The sequence below is a fragment of the Botrytis byssoidea genome (assembly GCF_014898295.1).
Source record: "Botrytis byssoidea strain MUCL 94 chromosome Unknown BBYS_010, whole genome shotgun sequence".
In the NCBI taxonomy this organism is placed as follows: domain Eukaryota; kingdom Fungi; phylum Ascomycota; class Leotiomycetes; order Helotiales; family Sclerotiniaceae; genus Botrytis; species Botrytis byssoidea.
This window is the reverse complement of record NW_024065851.1, coordinates 232,128-251,465: the sequence shown is the minus strand read 5'-3', so window position 1 is coordinate 251,465 and position 19,338 is coordinate 232,128. Positions and strand designations below refer to the sequence as shown.

At 43.2% G+C, this 19,338-nt stretch overlaps 7 protein-coding genes across 7 annotated transcripts; 5 read left to right on the top strand and 2 right to left on the bottom strand.

The window, feature by feature from the left end:
* Nucleotides 1-675: 675 nt before the first annotated feature.
* On the top strand, nt 676-4,870 carry EAE97_005715 (uncharacterized protein; the record flags this gene model as incomplete). The annotated part of the gene is made up of 5 exons (XM_038876227.1): nt 676-707; nt 772-862; nt 917-1,003; nt 1,063-4,545; nt 4,613-4,870. 5 exons carry the CDS (start codon nt 676-678, stop codon nt 4,868-4,870), a joined length of 3,951 nt encoding a protein of 1,316 aa, XP_038732703.1.
* Nucleotides 4,871-6,974: 2,104 nt separating this feature from the next.
* On the top strand, nt 6,975-7,232 carry EAE97_005714 (uncharacterized protein; the record flags this gene model as incomplete). The annotated part of the gene is made up of 1 exon (XM_038876226.1): nt 6,975-7,232. One exon carries the CDS (start codon nt 6,975-6,977, stop codon nt 7,230-7,232), a length of 258 nt encoding a protein of 85 aa, XP_038732702.1.
* A 393-nt stretch (nt 7,233-7,625) lies between these two features.
* On the bottom strand, nt 7,626-9,202 carry EAE97_005713 (uncharacterized protein; the record flags this gene model as incomplete). The annotated part of the gene is made up of 2 exons (XM_038876225.1): nt 7,626-9,046; nt 9,118-9,202. The coding sequence occupies 2 exons, from the start codon at nt 9,200-9,202 to the stop codon at nt 7,626-7,628; spliced, it is 1,506 nt and encodes a 501-aa protein (XP_038732701.1).
* A 471-nt stretch (nt 9,203-9,673) lies between these two features.
* EAE97_005712 (uncharacterized protein) lies at nt 9,674-12,460 on the top strand (the record flags this gene model as incomplete). Its single annotated transcript, XM_038876224.1, has 1 exon — nt 9,674-12,460. The coding sequence occupies one exon, from the start codon at nt 9,674-9,676 to the stop codon at nt 12,458-12,460; it is 2,787 nt and encodes a 928-aa protein (XP_038732700.1).
* Nucleotides 12,461-12,862: 402 nt separating this feature from the next.
* On the bottom strand, nt 12,863-13,607 carry EAE97_005711 (uncharacterized protein; the record flags this gene model as incomplete). The annotated part of the gene is made up of 2 exons (XM_038876223.1): nt 12,863-13,206; nt 13,547-13,607. 2 exons carry the CDS (start codon nt 13,605-13,607, stop codon nt 12,863-12,865), a joined length of 405 nt encoding a protein of 134 aa, XP_038732699.1.
* Nucleotides 13,608-14,566: 959 nt separating this feature from the next.
* EAE97_005710 (uncharacterized protein) lies at nt 14,567-16,536 on the top strand (the record flags this gene model as incomplete). Its single annotated transcript, XM_038876222.1, has 2 exons — nt 14,567-14,617; nt 14,668-16,536. 2 exons carry the CDS (start codon nt 14,567-14,569, stop codon nt 16,534-16,536), a joined length of 1,920 nt encoding a protein of 639 aa, XP_038732698.1.
* Nucleotides 16,537-17,761: 1,225 nt separating this feature from the next.
* Nucleotides 17,762-18,917, top strand: EAE97_005709 (uncharacterized protein; the record flags this gene model as incomplete). Its single annotated transcript, XM_038876221.1, has 2 exons — nt 17,762-17,936; nt 18,103-18,917. The coding sequence occupies 2 exons, from the start codon at nt 17,762-17,764 to the stop codon at nt 18,915-18,917; spliced, it is 990 nt and encodes a 329-aa protein (XP_038732697.1).
* Nucleotides 18,918-19,338: the final 421 nt, after the last annotated feature.

Sequence of the window (19,338 nt, the reverse complement as noted above, 5' to 3'; positions counted from 1 at the left end):
ATTACTACTGTGTCCCTTCCACCTGCTCATAGTCGGCTCTTATAAGCGGCCGACTATTACCAACTTGGCGGCGGGGAATGGGAATCTCTACCTCGCTCTCTAGGACTACCCAGCGAGCCAGTCTCGAGCCAGCTATGCATTGACCATCCGAGACCATCAATCTGCCTAGTAACCATCCAAGCAATGAGGGAACAGTTGCCTAGAATCTAACACGTGACTGCGTGCTCTTTCAACGCGTTTCTTTTCATCTCTGTCTATCGTACTGCGCGTTCACTTCAACCTCTCCAACACATTTTTCTTCTTCTACAATTCCATTACCACATACAACCTCCCTGTCCAATTCATCATTTCATCAACTTCGCAGAAGATTCTATTATCTGGAGCGAAGCGAAAAAGCCTCCACGGCAGTGGCCCAGCGGAGCGTCATATCTATTTGTTTCTTTGATTGTTACCAAGTTGCCAATTCGATCTCACGCACACATAAAATACAGACAAGCGCAAGAGAAAAGGTAGCCATCTTCGTTATTTTTTAACTCCGTATCTTTCACATCAGTTTCAGTACTGACTTTATCATTCCAGGCCATCGATAATTTCTTCGCAATCATTAACTTTCTTCTTTAATCGCCAGAACTTAACAGGCTGGAACAGCTGTAACAGCCGTCACAAACCAACACCATGTCGAAAATAGAGAAGATGAGAATATGCGGGTTAGTCGCATTGGTGCCAATCATATGTTAGGATAGCTGGGCTTATTAGGTTTCGTTCTTATAGGGTGCGATCCTTCGATCACAAGGGTTGGGAGAATATCTCGTTCAATACCCCTCTCACACTCATCGTCGGACTCAATGGTTCGGGGAAAACTGTACGTCTTTGTTTTCAGATACTATCCTCCAGGGTTTAGCTAAATGACAATTAGACAATCATCGAATGCTTGAAGTATGCTACAACTGGTGCGCAACCACCGAATAGTAAGGTTGGAGGGGCTTTTATTCATGACCCCAAAGTGTGTTGCTCATGGTCCTTTGATATACGTTTTTACACAAGATGCTCATCTAGATACAGCTTTGCGGCGAAAAGGAAGTACTGGCACAAGTCAAGCTCTCATTTCAAAGTACGACCGGATCGAGAATGGTCATTACGAGAAGTATGCAACTTACGGTTACAAAGACGGCCAGGAAGATGAAGACCCTAGATGCGGGATTGATGGTTAACAATGGTGGCGAGAGAACTGCTGTATCTCACAAAGTTGGTGAGATTGACAAGATAATGCAAACAGCTCTAGGCGTTTCTGAAGCTGTTTTGGACAATGTTATTTTCTGTCACCAAGATGATTCATTGTGGCCGATGAGTGAGCCTTCACAGCTCAAGAAGAAATTTGATGATATATTCGAAGCTACAAAATATACCAAGGCTGTTGACAGTCTCAAATCTTTGAAGAAGGATTACGCTCAGCAGATTAAAGGCATGATAGCAGACGAATCGATTGCTAAGGATAACAAAGATAAAGGAGAAAAAACCAAGAGTCGCTGTGAAGAACTTTCGGCGCAAATAGATCAGCTTTCTGAAGAGGCCTTGAAAGACAAAGCCAACATGGAAGCAGTTCGAGAGGTCGTTGACGCAAAACAGGCGCAGGCAGCCGAGTTTTGGGAACTAGTTCAAAAGCTCAGAACTAACAAAGAGCGGGTCAAGTTCAGTGAAGAAAATCTAGAGTCTCTCCGAAAAAGAATCAAGCCACTTTCCGAGTCAGACGAATGGCTTAATTCAACATTAGATCAATACGCGGATCGTATACTGGAGATGGAACAGCAAGACGAACAATTACAGAAACAATATCGTGATCAGCAGCAGAAGGTATCGGCAAATACTACCGAATTGGGCAAAAAACAGGCAGATTTAGGTCGACAACAAGCTTTAAAACAAGCCTACGAAGGAGAGCTTGAATCTCGAGTTCAACTGGTCAAGAGTGCTGCATCCAAGCATTCCATTCGGGGCTACAATGACGACATCAACGAGTCTCGGGTGAATGAATTTATAGAGAGAATCAAAAAGCTATCTCGCGACAAGGAACGTGAGTTGGAGCGGGCCAAGACCGCCACTAATGATGAGTTGAAGAATGTCCAGACCACGTTGACGGAACTTCAGAACCAACACGCAATACGCGTTCAAGAAAAGGTCACAGCCAAGCAAACAATCTCCAACAACGAAAGGAAAGTAGGCCCTAAACAAACAGAACTGGGCTTTATCCAATTCGACGAAGGTGATAAAACCGGTCTTGAGGCCTCCCATAATGAGACTAAGGAACTTTTGGAGAAACTTAGGACTCAATTTGATGGTGCAGGCTGGGACAACCGCATCAGTGCTAGCAATGGACGCTTGCGTGAACTCGAAGACGAGGAGAAGTCTTTGAGGAAAGAGGCTTTCGAGATCAACAAACGTTCGAATGACCGCGCGCAACTTGACTATGTTATGGGGGAGTTGAAAAAAACCAAGGGAAAACTAGACACCATGAAAGCGACCCACGGTGCAAAGCTCGATTCAATTCTCGGCTCCGACTGGCAAGTTGACACTCTCGCAAAGGATTTCCAAAGTGCATTGGATAGAGAGAAAGATGAAGTTTCAGACGCAACAGATGAACAAGAAGCCGCGAAGAAATCTCATTCTGAAGCAGGTTTTCGTTTCAATGCACTTCGTGAAGACCTCAAAGCTAAGAAGGAGCAATTGAAGGCTTGTGAGAATGCTGTACTCAACTCTATAAAGGATGAAGACTTGAAGCCATTAGTAAGTGTTGAAGAATATCCTAGGGAGCTGAATCAACTGGAGGAGGAGCGTGATGAGATCCGAGATAATATCGATGGCTTTAAACACAAGATCGAATATTTCACCCAATGCTTAACCACCGTTCAAACTAAGGACATGTGCAAACTCTGTGAGAGAGGTTTTGCAGAAGAATCACATCGTTCAGCCGCCATGAAGAAGATTCAAAAACTTCTCAACAAAGATGCCCGAGAAAGATTGCAGGGAGAGCTGGAGATGTACAATGAACAATTGAAGACTGCGAAAGCTGCTCAATCGCAGTATGACATTTATCAATCCCTCAAGGACCAAATCCCAAATATTGAGCAAGATATGAAGAAGGCGGAAGATGAGAAGCAAAGATTGCTTGAAGAAGTCGAGCATCACGACAATATTGTTGAACGCAAGAACGCTAGACAGAGAGATGTTGAATCTTTGACACATATCATCTCCTCCATCATTAGGTACCATAGTGATATTACGGATCACGAGGCAAAGATTGATAGCTTAGCCTCGCAGCAAAGCATTACTGGAAGTATTATGACTGCTGACGATATCCAAGAACGACAGACAGCTTGTAGCGAAAGTATGCGCGAGGTCAGAGAACAATTATCGAAAATTTCTTCCGAGAAAGATGCAGCTAAGGACAAGATAAATGACGTGGAGCGTGACCTATCTCGCAAATCGCAAAGGCTCCGGGATGTCATTCACGGACTGGCAAAGAAACAAGCTTTGCGTAAAGAGATTAATGAGCTTCTCGAGAGCAGCACACAGCAACGTGAAACCATGAATCGTGCTGATGCTGAGCTGGAAAGTTTGAAACCCAAAATTGATACTGCAAAGGCTAAATACGAAGACATTCAACAGCAAGGTCATGCAAAAGAAAGAGAAGTCCGATCTCAAAAGGAGAAGTTGGCAGATACTGTCCGCCAATTCCTGCAACATGAGAAAAATATCAATGGATATATTGACAACAGTGGCCCTGAAAATCTTGCTGCTTGTGAGCGAGCAATCAAATCCATTCAGCAGGATCAGAAGCGTATCAGCGAAGAGATGAATGGTATTACTACCGAGTTGAATGCACTCCGAGCCAAAAAGAGTGATTCCGATCGACTAAAGACAAATATCAGCGACAATATCCTATACCGTCAGGAATTGGCTAAATTGGAGGTTTACAAGAAACAAACTATTGACTTGGAATCTCAAAATGTGGAAGGAAATTTTCAAACTTTAACAAAAGAGGCTGAGAGAATACAAGCAACGTTCTACGACCATCGTCGCCTCTACCAACAGAAAACGGCCGTTCTCTCGGAAAAGGACCAGAACTTGGCACAATATTTACAGGACTGGGATCTGAATTACAAAAATGCTCGATCAGAGTATCGTACAGCTATGATCAAAGTCAAGACCACCAAAGCTGCTATTGATGATCTAGGCAAGATGATTACAGCTATGGACAAAGCAATTGTAAAATTTCATAGTGTCAAGATGGAGGAAATCAATCGAATTGCTGGGGAATTATGGCAGACTACTTACCAGGGTACGGATGTCGATACGATCATGATTCGTTCTGAGAAAGATGAGGGCGAAACCGCAGCTGGTAACAAGAAGACAAATTATAAATATCGAGTTGTGATGGTTAAGCAAGATGTCGAGATGGATATGCGTGGTCGTTGTAGTGCTGGTCAAAAAGTTTTGGCATGTATCATCATTCGTTTAGCGCTAGCCGAATGTTTCGGTATTAATTGTGGTGTAAGTTTGCATCTTTTCTTATTCCCTTCTTTTATCTTGATTGTTATCATTCTAACGTTATTTACAGCTCATTGCACTCGATGAGCCTACCACTAATCTAGACCAAGACAACATCAAAGCACTTGCACAATCTCTACATGACATCATTAAATCCCGTCAACAGCAAGCCAATTTCCAACTCATCATTATTACTCACGACGAAGAATTCTTGAAGGTTATGCAGTGTTCTGATTTCTGTGATGATTTCTATCAAGTCAGTAGGGATCAGGAACAAAATAGTAAGATTGAAAAGATTCCTATTGCGCAGGTCATGGAGGGGAATTGATTGCATTTGTGAGCGGTAGAGGGAGAATTGGGATTCGAGCTTGATATCTGTGAGAAGATGGCGAGAATGAGAGATCTGTAGTTATATGGGCGGGATGATGATTTAGGAGTTTTGAAGATATACCTAGTAGTGAGCTTTTTACATAGCTTGCTTGTTGTAAATGAATGTTAGCTTAGCTAGGCAGCTAGGCTGAGGTATAGATACCTACTTTTAATGATAATGAGAGATGAGATCATATATACCTACCTACTGTACAATATTTCTTCTAGTACACGAGGTTATTCTTGATGTATCTAGTGTCTGAAACAGATGATGACAGTTATCTTGACTCGAGGAAAATACCCGTATTCGTTCCAGTGATACTGAAATATTTCACAGGTTTTCTATTTTTCTATTTTTCTATTTTTCCGTATTGCTATTCTTTGGGTTCCTAATTCCTAATTCCCCAAAGATCCCGTTGTCCTCTGTTTTGCTTTTCTCCGGTTATGAAAGAACGGGAGGGGGGATGAGAGAAAAACGAGGAGAGAAGGAGGATTAAAGGCAGGAGGAAAGGAAGTGAGACACATTGAGAGAATCTTGAAAACTATGTATCATTGATGATGATGACGATAGTGATGATGATAATTGTCGCGCAAGCTCATCACTCATAGGGGAAGTGAGATTTAGGTGTGGTATGGGTATTGGTATTGGTATTGGTATTTATATTCATACTCATATTCAAGGTTCAATTTCAATCACCATTTCAAGATCTCGGCTTAGTTAGCTGAGAATATTACTACTCTCTTCTCTTCTCCTTTCTTTCTTTCTGTCTTCCTCCTTTCCTCCTTCTCGGCTTCTTTCTTTCTGATCTTTTTCTCCTTCCTGCCTTCCTGTCTCTTCCTCTGCCTGTTTACAATTCCTTCTCTCACGCCCATGCTCACCACACTGTGATTTGAATTTTCTCGCAGTATGTGTATGTATGTGTAGATATTTCGATCTCAGTTCTGGATATCGAGTTTGTGGGAAAACCCGATGAAGGGAAAAGGAATTTTGGTAGAGATTTTGAGGTTGGTTAAGAGGAGCTTTTTGTAGATATGGAGAGGGATGGCATGAAATCAGGTGGTTGTAAGAGGTTGGATGGGGGAGAGTGAGCGAGGGTGAGGGAGTTGGAAGATAGCATTTAGTGGGTGAACAATGCGTGGTGAGAGTGAAATTCTCGAGATCTGTACATGAAGGACTTATTCGCACGCCGAACTTGAATTCTATCACGAATCACACCACACATAACACGAAAGGTCTTCAGAAAAAAGTTACATAGACCAGTTACAAAAACTGGCCGCTTCGAAGGGGGCTCAGCATATTTCGCTTACGGAGTCTGGGCTCTACATCATCACAACGATAGGGGGTGAATGAAAAAGGAGGTAGTTTGCAATGTATGTTGAACAGATATCAAATAATAGAATAGAATACATATTATATGGAGAAATGGAAATATATGTATGATTTGTGTCTTGATTGGGATATCAAGATTGTCCGTAGTGACAAAGGATGTGTACAATTTCGAAATTAAATGAATTGTTGCGTCCCGTTTTGATTTTTCACAATCACCGCCACGGATCTTCTAATCATGTAATGTTCTCTCCTCTACAATCATTTACTGATTCTCTTAATTCAGGAATCCACCCAAGTTCTCAAGACCTCCTTTTTGAGATGTATACTCGTTGACTTGGGGATAAGGAGGTTTATCTCTCGATAAAGCGTTTTGTGAAACATGGGCGTCGAAGCTCATGGAAAGGAGAACAGTGTCATTTTTTTTTTGATTCAGACCGTTATTCATGAACACATGAACTGCCTTGTTCAGAATGGACAAGAGATATCGAATAATCGCTGAACAATGCTACGAAATTGGGTATATAAATACTGTTATTTCCTCAGATTGAGAGTTAAAATCCATCCTCTTCTTCATTCATCTTCATCTAATACAATCATCTCACAACACCACTATCCATCACCAAAATCTTCATTCATTGTATTAACCAATCGCTAACATTGAAATTTTAACACTGAAATCCAAGCACTTACACATTATCCAGAATTTACCAACTGCTGCCCGCGTCACATCACCATGTCACCAACCACGCAACCCAAGAGCTCGAAACCCGAGCTTGCCCCTGAAGCAACCATCAAACATCGGAGCGAACGCAGCAGAAAGCTTCACAACGCCAAGAAGAGATATGCCAAACAACTCCCTTCTTTGGCGCAGGAGTACATAGAGCGAGGTAGAGATGCAGGTAGAGCTAACGATCGTGACAAGACCCAGCAGAGAAAAGCCGAGAGGGAAGACAATGTGCCCGCAGAAACATTGTCTGACCTTAGCATGTAGTAGCCACTTGGAGACGACGCGTGTACGATAAGGTGATTTGAAAAGACTTCGAAAAGGCAACCTTGCCAACCAAAAAAACTCAATAAAAGAAGGAAACGCACAAAAAAAGTGGCCTAGATTGGCAATTTCGCTTCAACAAAATTGACAAAGAGAGTTTGATTTGTATAGTTTCGCAAAATCTACATTGAAACAGAAAGAATCAGGTGCTTTAAAATATAAAATGATGAAAAAATTAATGTTGCATTTCTCAAAACTGTCTCTTAGTGTGCGTAGTGGAACATTGCGATCATATTAAACGCCGTAAGTCCAGTCCAAGTGCCAGAAACGCCTTTTCCACGTTTCCATTCTTTGACCCAATGCGCCGTAAGTCCCCTGTGCACCCAAAATCATAAATTATATACTCCTCCTCGTTGTATTAACATTACTAGCGTGAGCTAACAGGAATTTGCAGCATGTGAGAGTGTACTTGCACGCTTTACTCCACGCATCATCTTGTGCTATCCCTAGTTTTATACTAATTTCACCAATCTTCTCCCCTTCAATTTTATATGGTAATTTAAGACCCCTTCCAGTTTCAGAGTTCTTGGCAGATTCCTGCTCAACAAAAGCACCTAATTGACGCATACATTCAAGGAATGCCTCCATAGCTATATCAAATTTGCGATGCATGAATGTAAGGCCAAGGGGCATATCACCAGATGAATGAAGTTCAAGAATCGATTTCTTGGGTGGTTTAGGTATATTAACGCGTTGTGAGCTAGAACGACTTGCAGACGGCGAGGGATAATCAAAACGTATTATTCGAGAAGTAGAACCCATAGGCTGCAGCTCATAGCCATCGAATTTGAAGTTGAGACGACCAGCAACAGTAGCTAGGAGGAGCAATGCGTGCCCCCATGCTGCGTTAATTTCCGGCCAGTCAACCGGCACACTTGAGAGACGTCCAAGTCGTAGGCCATTTATTGTACCAAACTTTCCGTCGTGGCTTATACAAAATGTATCGTTATAGACATTCGTTCTTTGTAGTTTATCCAGTAGCTGTGAATCATGATCGTATTGAAGGTTGATACTATCCCGTATGTTTTGAAACTCCGAGAGCTTCATTGCAAACTCATTTCGATCACTCCAGAATTTTTCTTCCTCAATATCAAGAGCTCTGGCCTCTTCTTCCAGCTGTGCGTTTTCTTGGTTTACCGCAGCAGTTTCCGCTTCAATCTTCTTTAGTTCCTCTATCGCCGCGGCCTCCTCTGCTTGTACCTTTGCAAGGAGGTCATTGGCTTCCTTCACCTCCTCCTCTGTTGGTACTTCGGCGTTGACTTGCTTCAAAAACCCAACATACGCATCCCTTTCTCGGGTCGCAGCTTCTAATCGCTTTTGCAATCCATCAACAAGCATCTCTGTACATTCAACACAAATAGGATGATCAATATCGGATTTCGCTGTAAGAATCTCGAAGAGTCTTGATACCCGTTCCATTTCTTGCGACATTGCTTTACCCCCATCACCTGCTGCATCACTACCAGTCAAGTCATCTTTATTTAATTTATTCGGGCTTGTAGCGTCTGGTGATTTGGCAACTGATGGCGGTACGACTTGCGACTCCGTCAGCATGACAAAAGACATGGCTGGATTGTTCGTGCCACTTCTCAACGTATCTGATAGATTAGATTCATGTCGACGAGGAGCGGAGATTGTCCGCTTGAAAGTTGGTGGACCGGCATGCTTCGAGACACGATCATATAGTTGCTTTCGGTCTTGAGGGTATGCTGGTCGCGAAGGGGGAATGTTTTTGGCTTGGTTTTGTGAGGCTGCACCTAGAAATCAATGTTAATACTCTGATCCCTCTCGAGACGTTATGTGGAGAATCTAGAGAATAATTACGAACCAACTAACAAATCAAATGCCGCGGGGTTCAAATCCTCCAAAGAGCTATCGAGTTTCAATGACGTCCGACACTTTTGACAATACATGTTGTGATGTTTGACCGCTGATAACTGTTCAATCAAGTTAAATTATGGAGAATCATCAAAAAAGTATCGAACAATGAATCTCTGGCATTTTGGTCCCTCAAAGTCTAAGAGAATTCTAGAATAAAATGGCTTGTAGATTCACTCATTCAGAGTTAGTTGTATTGATACGACTGACATGATTGATACCTTGACGTATTTCGTACGGTAAAGCTAAATGCATGCTTACATAATCTTAGCTCAGTTACCTGTGCAACCCCGCCAATCTACTTTTAAGCTTATGCATGTAAGACTTACCTTCCTAGTACTATTCAATTTACACGAACCCAACGCGTACTCCCGAGACTTTATGAATTACGGCTCGCGACTATGATCAACTTCTAAACTTCATTTACTGAAATAGTGATGTACAACTACGCACTCTCTGATTCCCACAGCATTCTCAAATTTCGGACATGATTGCGAATTGTCAATATGGAATCTCCAACAGAAAGGCAGAAGATGCCTGCTGATTCCAATCTTGTCGACCTCGAAGTTAACGACGAGTACTCTGATGATTACAGCGACACTGAGGAAGATGATTTTATTGTCGATGACGAGAACGACGATATAATTTACGAGCCCGGATATGATCCCGATCAAGAACTTCAACAAAAGAGAGCTCGCCTCGACTACAAGTTAAAATCAACATTCGAATCAATCTTCGAAAAATATGGGAAAGACTTCGATGGCGTTGGAGATGAAATCGACTTGCTTACTGGGGAAATATTGGTTGATAATGGACATTTGAAAGAGATGCAAGATGAGCGAGATGCTGGCGTCAAAAAGGTGGGAGGTAATCTGTTAAGAGCCTTGACCGTCGAACCAGAGAGTGTCACAGAGACATCGGGCGACGAATATAGCAATGTGGAAGAAGGAGATGATAGGGGAGAGGAAGATAACGTACGCGACAAAACAGTTGATAAAGACGACGCGGCCGAGATGAGTGATGAGGATGTGGAGGAGGACGACATTATTTTACGTGGCTATGATGAATCGAATCAGGAGCCTTTTCTTGACATGGTTACTACGACAGAGACAGAATATATTCAAAATAGCACTCCTAAAAACGATTTACAACAGCGTCAGAATGTACAATCTGAAGGACACGGCATTTCTTTCCCTTCATATAATGAAATTTTACGTTCATTTGGACCTGAAGTTGCCCCTCAAATTGTGAGCCTCATTTCACAAAAGCAAAGTCACGATGACACCATTATCGAGCCAGCCTGGAGAGTACCTGAACTGCCTTCGCTAGGATCGAGAAAGCAGTCAGCAATGAGAGCTTTTATTCCAGAGCCAGAAACTGAGCGTAGTCCATCTCCCGGTATTTCTGAGTCGATATGGGCTTTACCAAGAGGACGAGGCGGAAAGGGAACTCCAAGAGCTACACATAAACCAACATTACTTTCGGACGGATTGGGCACTTCAAGTCACGCTGGCTCACCACGAGGACACAATTTATTCACGGAAGAAGAGGACAAGATGCTCATCGCAAAGGTGGCTGAAGCACGCGATCAGGGTCTGCCGTTTGCAAGGGAATCTATATGGGAAGGATTAGAAATTCTAAATAGTCGGCACTCGAGGGTTTCTTGGAAACAGAGGTACCGCAAAAAATATCTCCATTTGTGGTCTAAGGAATGCTCAACTAGACCAGGTTCTCGTGGGTCATACAATGCGAAAGATCAGGAACCAGAATCGATCATCAGATCTGCATCACGTAGTTCGCATCCGATATCTTCTTTCCAACGATCTTCCAGAACTCGAAAACCTGCACAGCAGGCATCGACTTTAGTTAGTTGGTCAGATGCTGTCGCCACAATTAAATCTTTGGACCGTAGATTACACAAGGACTTGGCTCGAGACGCCAGTCTATTTGACTTGACCGATGTCAGACCGGTGGATGTAGATGAAGAGGCCTTGAACCTAAGGAGCTCTGATTTGGAATCTTCGGAAGAAAGTGATGATCAGCCGGAACTTCCTACACATATAGGCCCTAGAGTTCAGAGGATTTCGCCAGTCACTGTCAACCCCGCCTACGAATTCTCAGATGACGAAACCGGGTCTAATCTTGAGGCGACGCGACATTCAAAAAGTTCAACAACCAAGCTCAAGAAAGGAGCAAGAAAATCGAGCAGTAGCAAGCTGAAAGATAAAACTAGTAAGAAATCAGAATCTTCTCACAGGAAAAGCACAACGAAGTTTGTGTCAGAAGAAGTTGATGAGCTGAGCCTTGGCCTTGAGGGAGATGATGTTTTGTTTCTTTGCTCATTGCCGGGAACGCACAAACAAAAGGGGCCTCGAAATACTATGAAACGGGATGGAAAACAAGTAGCAGTCTCAAAATTAAATGCTGTCGCCTTTGTACCGCCGAAGGAAGGGTTGAGTGTCCTCGAAGATCTTGATGAGTTTGACGAGCTCAGCGCCGAATGGCCACAGTCTCTACCTGTCGCTTCTCCCGAAAAATCTACACTCGATATAAAAACTGAGCCTGATATTGTTGATATTAATGTCGCAGTTGCTTTATCAAATAAAGTAAACGAGACTGGCATTGATATATTTGATATCGATCAACTTCCGGAAACGTCTCCAAGAAGTGCTCTGGACTCGCGGAGGAAACATAGAACGAACAGAAAATTCAGCAGTGGTGCTGTTATTCCATCAACTTCGCAAGTTGAGTCGTCACCTACTGTTGCAGTGGATGAAAGGATACAGTCGAGAATGCAACATAGGAGAAATTCGATTGATAACGGCCCTGTACCGCGTACTTCGTCGCCTACTCGGTCCTCTCCTACACCTCGCCCCAAACGAAAATTTGTTGACCTGGATGAGAAAGAAAATGCGCCTCTCACTCCATCGCATCATATTAACCAAGGTATTGAGACACCTACATCCGACTCTGAAGATTTAGCTCTCCAGAATATGATCAATGGTAACAGAACGCCTACTGTATCACCACACAAGAGGAGAGGGGGTATCATCACACCCACTCGCAGTGAATCAAGGAAGTCAAGAACGCCTCTTCTTGACTATACCACACCTACCCGAAGAGATCTTATGGGAAAGAGGGGATTGAGAGATTCATCACATAGTCCAGGAATGGTGAAAACGCCCGGAGGAACGCTGAGAAAATGCGGAAAAGATGGGTTCGCGTGTCAGAGGGCTTTTTGCTTTAGATGTGGATTGAGTGCTAAACGAATGGGTGAACCGGCGATGGAATAGATAATATAGTGCATTTCGGAGAAAGTATATTTGCTTAAGATACCAGTAGCTGCTAGAATATCAATAGAAATAATATAACAAAACCTATTTAACAAACCAAAAGTCAATATGTTCCCACGATGAGTGTAGACGGGTGTTACAAAAGTATCTGTCTCTGTTTATGTGTACTGCTCTTGATATGTGACTCTACCATTCTACCATTCTAACTCTCTGACCCTGTAAGACTCATACAACACTAAAATTCAAAACCCTAAACACGCTATTTGACCGGTATCGTATAACTAGGTAGGTACCTAGATACCCTGAGCGCTAGTTATCGAAAGAAAAGTTAAAATACCGGAGATGACATATAGTAGGGTAGTAGCGTACGTAGTAGGGTTTCGATTGTCTACCGGTAGATACCTACTCGGTCTCAACACCGACACTTGAACACCGACACGGAGTTCGCTTCGTAGATGGAGACTCACGGAGTACCAGTACCGCACCACACCACACCATCAAGGTACGGATGAGTCTGTGTGGGGGAGGCCTAGAGCGAACCTGGAAAGCTAGATTTTGTTCTGCTTCTGCTTCTGCTTCTGCTTCTGCTTCTGCTTCTGGCTTGCCGTGAGCCGTTTTGCCGTGTGGTTTTGGATGTGATGTGATGTGATGTGATGCGGTGTGGAATGGGTGGACGTGTGGGTGAATGTGAATGGAGAGAGGTAGATGGATGACTCTTCCCCGCGCGTCCGATATCGGTTCGATCTCTAAACTTGAACTTAATCATAGAGCACAGGGCGGAAATCTTACATGTGAAATTTTTGCTGGGTTGGGGGTTTATGGTTCTGTACGATGTAGAGTGCTAGAGTACTTCCTAGGCAACCGACGATTTATGGGGATGTGGTGGAGTGGGATAGAAGGGGAACTAAAATAGTCTCCTCTATTCTAGGGAGTGATGAACTTTTCACATGGGAAAGATATCAGATACCACCGCTACCAGTGTGTGAGATGACACTTCAAATAACCAAAATGGCACAACCAAACTTCGAGAACCAATCCTTTCATCACGACATCAGTCGAATCGCATTGTGGATACATCATACATACTAAACATCCCAGGTTCGTATACTCCAAGTCTAGAATTTGCAAATGACATTCGTGTACCCATGATGAAATGCGCCCAAGCAATTGCAGAAATTGCAGGACGTGAAAATTTCAACACGTTGGCTGGGAGTTTGATCGCTATAAGCAGTTGTAAGAGAGATATGTGTCAGAGGTGATCGTGTACGTTAAGTATTTGCGATGTTGAATTAAGGTCGCGAAAATTTCGTTTAGTGCGTGCTTTGGGGGGGTGGATACGAGGGTTTGCGGTGGAGATGAAGGAGTCGCGCCTTTCCCTCAATGGTATTGCTTCGTGCGTGCTGGGGAGGGAAAAGGATAGGAATACCTTTGGAGGAAAGGTTGGCTGATGGAGATCCTGCGATTTGGGATGAGTATCAGGTAGCTCTTTTAAAAGCGTAGGGAAGAGAAGGTTCGAGTGGTCCGTATGATGTGACGGGAATGGAGAATGGGTAATGTTTGAATTCCAGACTTGCGTTCTTATTCCTATGGTAGTTCGGAGTTGGATATCGCTATTCCGGTTGCATCTGTAAGACAACATTGAAGAGATATTCAATTGTTTGATCAGAGAAGTCAGAATTGATAGTTAGCAACCAGTCAGCCTTACGAGAGACGAACTGTCGGATTATTTTGGATCAGATATTAATAATATTGCAACATTAGTAGGTTGTACAGATCACAACATTCTACGGATTAGTCAGAATATAATATTTTGGTATGCCCCAGCTGGTAATACTAGTAACTTATAAATTCTCGACAATGACATGAAGGCGCATCAACAATTCGGTGTAGACCACCAGGACAGTCATCTCCAACTGTATTAGGCACTTAAGAACTACCGGTTTCCATTGAGAACTCTTTTGCATTCAATTCACTATTATTGCGGATTATCTTATATTACCTACCTAGATACCTACTTCAAAGCAGTCTTTTATGATCCTACGAATATACTGCAAGTAAATTGGGTTATTGCCACAACTCTTTCTTGGAAGGTAAACATACGGAAACATGACTTCAAAAGGCAAACAGCTTCCGCATGAGCGGCGGAAAGGCGAAACTGTATTAATATCCTTTGGCAGACTTTATATCATATTGCTAACAGACAATAGGCCCTGAGCGAGTTCGCGGAATACGTTGAAAAGCAACAAGCACTTCGATATCCCTCGTATTCCACTTCCAGTTCAACAACCGGTGGTCCCTCAACCACCGCAACATCAGTCACTACCGTAGAAGATCATGCCGAACTTACGGATATCTTAAATTCTCTCGATATAGCAGATACTAGTTCTCAAGTACGGATAAAAGAACTACTGCTGTCAACCGACGAAGATCAATTAATACTCCTAAAAAATGTTCTGGAGTTGCGATTAGAGGAGGGGCATGGAGAGACTATTTTTGAAATTGGATTCGAGAACAATGGTGATGCAATGGGATTCAACAAAGAGGAATGGGATATCGCCTTGAAGAGATTAAAGGAAGCGGCAGGAAAATTGAACAGTGATTGTCAGTTACTGTTAACGAATGGAGTAGGTGGCGAGGTAGAGGGTGAAACTGGAGAATCAAAAGAGAAAGATTGTACAGGGAAAGTTTTAGTACGGCAACATCCTGCGAGTGTGGAGGAGGTCATTGAGACCAGAATTGCTGTGGTGGGAAATGTCGACGCGGGGAAAAGTACTATGCTGGGTGTATTGGTGAAAGGTGGGTTGGACGATGGAAGAGGAAAAGCAAGAGTCAATCTCTTCCGCCACAAGCACGAAATAGAGAGTGGAAGGACTAGTTCTGTTGGTATGGAAATCATGGGTTTTGATACTATGGGCAAAGTTGTCGCATCTGATGTTCCAGGAAGGAAACTATCATGGGAAGAAATTGGAAAACGATCCGCCAAAGTTATCTCCTTTACCGATCTGGCTGGCCATGAACGGTATCTACGGACTACCGTGTTTGGGCTGTTATCTTCGTCTCCAAATTACTGTTTACTAATGGTCGCTGCAAATAATGGACTCATTGGTATGAGTAAAGAACATCTTGGGATCGCTCTTGCGTTAAATGTACCGGTTATGGTTGTCATTACTAAAATCGATATTTGTCCTCCTCAAATTCTGGAACAAACCATCAAGCAGATCACCAGCATATTAAAAAGTCCTGGAGCCAGAAAAATACCAATCTTCATCAAGAATCGAGAAGAGTGTATCAATACTGCCACTCAATTTGTCAGCAAACGAATTTGTCCAATTTTCCAAGTATCCAATGTTACTGGAGAATCTTTAGATCTCGTTCGAGCTTTCCTCAATATCCTACCTCATCATGGCCATTATGATGCCGAGGCACCTTTCGAATTCCATATTAATGATACTTTCTCCGTTCCATTCGTAGGAACCGTAGTATCAGGAATTGTAAAGTCCGGCGTGGTCCACGCAGGTGACACTGTACTCGTTGGGCCTGACTCTCTTGGTCAATTCACAACTACAACCATTCGTTCCATCGAACGTAAACGAATACCAGTTCCGGCTACATCTGCTGGTCAATCAGCTTCGTTCGCATTAAAGCGTGTTCGAAGAAAAGATGTTAGAAAAGGAATGGTGGTACTTCCAAAACTCGAACAGAATGCCCCTAAAGTTTACCGAGAATTTGTTGCTGAAGTTTTGATTCTTTCTCATGCCACTACTATCAAAACGAAATATCAGGCAATGTTACATGTTGGACCTGTCAGTCAAACGTGCGCTATTATTGATATTGATCGAAGTTATATTCGAACTGGTGATAGAGCAACAGTCGCATTTCGATTTGTACAAAGACCAGAATATTTGGCTCCGGGTGATAGGCTGCTGTTTAGGGAGGGGAGAACGAAAGGTCTGGGGATTGTGAAGAGTGTGGGCTATGATCCTGCGAAACCGTTGGGGGGTGTTAAACCTGAAGGCGATGGCACAGAGGCTGCAGCAGAGACGAATACTCCTGCTGAGACTACCAAGGCTACTTGATGGGCTTTGGGGCTGTGAAATCACATATTAATGTTTCATTTTGCATTGTATCATGGGGGTAGGGTCATATTCATGGTGAAGGCAGAAGGTGGTGTACATGGGAGATGGGGTAGAGTCAACGATGGTTTATTATGGGGTTACGAAATGATTTTATGAGTTAATGCATACTTTTTATCACACAAATAAAATCTAAACCTAGATTTGGAAAAGAGATAGTGACAAAATCAGAGCTACTACTCCGTACAATCTTAAGCTCGAGAGTCTTCCTAAACTGTCAAGCCCAGAGATCCTGAACATCTAGATCGAAGCTACCCAGGGAATCTCCAAGCATCTAGAATCTAATACTCCATCTAAACTAAAGTAAGCGCACTATTGTTGGAAATGAGGTACCCAAACAGTAAGCCACAATTACACCCAACCAACTGGCATACTGGCCTCTGAAACTGCATCACAGCACGTGATATGACGTCGATAAAAATCTGGGGTAACCTTACATAAGTGGATTTATGAACGTCATCAATAACTTTTCCGATATCAAGGTCTAGAGGTATGAATGGGCTGGACGCACGAGATTTTCATTTTGCGAAAAATCCAGGATAATCTTTGATCTATTGATTTGATTGGTTTATTTATTGCGATTAGATGAATTGATGCGTTTTACAATTTTTGTCTATTGGTCATTCATTCATTCGAATAGTGGGATGGGGAGTTTCTGGGAAAGCAGGTAAGTGGTACGAAAGGAAGAACAAGGCGCATTTCTTTGTTGAACAAGCATATATTTGTGATTTGTCCAATGGCGTACTGAGAGGAGTTGGGATTTTGGACACTGCGTCAGTTGTTGGGCTGTGGGAAGGAGTCGTACAATGGAATTATTGAAAGGGGGGTTGGACATGTGGTTTATTAGGATTTAGTGGAGGGGTGTGAGTTCAGGTTTTTTTCCTAAGGGTGAGTTTGCCTGATGCGGATTGGATGGGTTTGGAGAGGCGCGAGGGAGGGGTCAATTGGATAAAGGATGGAAGGGTCTTTTTCTTGTTCCTTGATTTATATTCGATTTTATTATATTAGTGAACGCTACCCACCTGTCTTGATATTGAAGAGATTCCTTTTACTTCGCTTTGCTTGTTTGTTTCTTTGTATACAAATATATCTACCTTCCTACAGATACATACATACATACGACAAATAATAACAAAACCACACACGTCATTATACCACAAACGCAAATATGGAAACAGTAAATAGCATCGCGGCTGCTGCTTCAAAGGTTATCTGGGGAGAACCTCAAGAAACGACAGATGCAGCAAATGCAACGATTGTGCCAGAGACGAAGGGAACGGAACCGATTAGTGGGGAGTTGGGCGATACGAAGAAGGGAGAGCCGTATGATTTGGGGAATGCGGGTATGTTTTCTTCTGTTTTGATTGCTTGTTTGTTTTTCGTTTTGGTTTTGATTCTTGAGGGTTGGGTGGGATGGGGATGAAATAAATGTATTAGGAGGTGAATTGCGAGACGACGAAATGAACGATAAAAATAAACAAATTAATCAATCTACTAACACGTCCCTAGATTCCACAAGCACACAAAAAACCCTCTCCTCCACCACCGACGGTGCCACTTCCACCTTCACACCCACCGACAGCACGACTCTCTCTCCCCCCGGCCTCGCCGCCAAACCTCTCGAATCCTCCTCTACCTCCACCTCCGTCTCTCCAACCCCAGACTCCGTATCCCACACTCTCGCCGAAACACACATCGCGCCCCTATCCGATTCTACCTCTACCCCTTCCACCTCCACCCCCATCAAAGTAACTTCTGAAAAACCGTTAATCTCCGAACACATCAATCCCAATCTCCCGGAACCCTCTGCAGCCGCCGAAAAATCCCTCTCCAGCTCCATCCCAAGCACAAACATCCCCTCCTCCACCACCGCCACAAGCACAACCTCGAACACAGTCGACCCCGCACCCCTCTCCAGACTCGCAGTCGAAACTCCCAATCCAACTGGTAAACCCAGCAGCACCGCCAACGCCCAAGGCGTGCCTACCGATCTGCAACCGCTCGGCTCGAAATCCTCGTCCGAAAAACCAGAGACCTCCACAAGCGAAAGCACAGGTACAGCAACAAGTTCCGGTACGGGAGAAAAACACATCAAGAGTTCAGGACTCGTAGCCGAAGGCGGCGATTTCGACGCGACGAGGCCTGGGGCCGGGAAGGGGGCAGATCGATTATTGGGAAAGGATGGGAAGAGTACTGTAGGAGGAAATACAGAGATGGGGAGTGAAGAGGAACGTGATCATGAACATGAACATGGGGAGGGAAAGAAAGAGGGAAAATTGACGCATTTGAAGGAGAAGATTAAGGAGAAGTTGCATAAGCATTAGGTGTGGAAGCATTAAGGTTGTGGATTGCTAGGAAGGTGATGCGAGAGGTTATGATATTATATCATTTATGGTTATTGGGATTCGGAATTAGGGATCAGGGTTTGGAGGTTTATTTCTTGACTTGGTTTTTGGGGGGAATGTGGATTTTGTATGATGCATTATGTATGATGAGATGCTTTGTGAAATTACATGAAAAGAAAGAAAAGAAATGAGATGATAATTCATGGATTTGAGTCTGTCAGTATGAGAATTGATTGTGATGTGTTGGAAATTATGTGAAATAAAATGCGAAGCAACAGGTTATCATATGATCGCAGTGAAAGTCTCATAGCCACGTTCATAGATACAATACCACAGCATTTTTGACACAACACCACAATCCCATATAGATTTCACAAAAACACATCACATTCCACTCAAT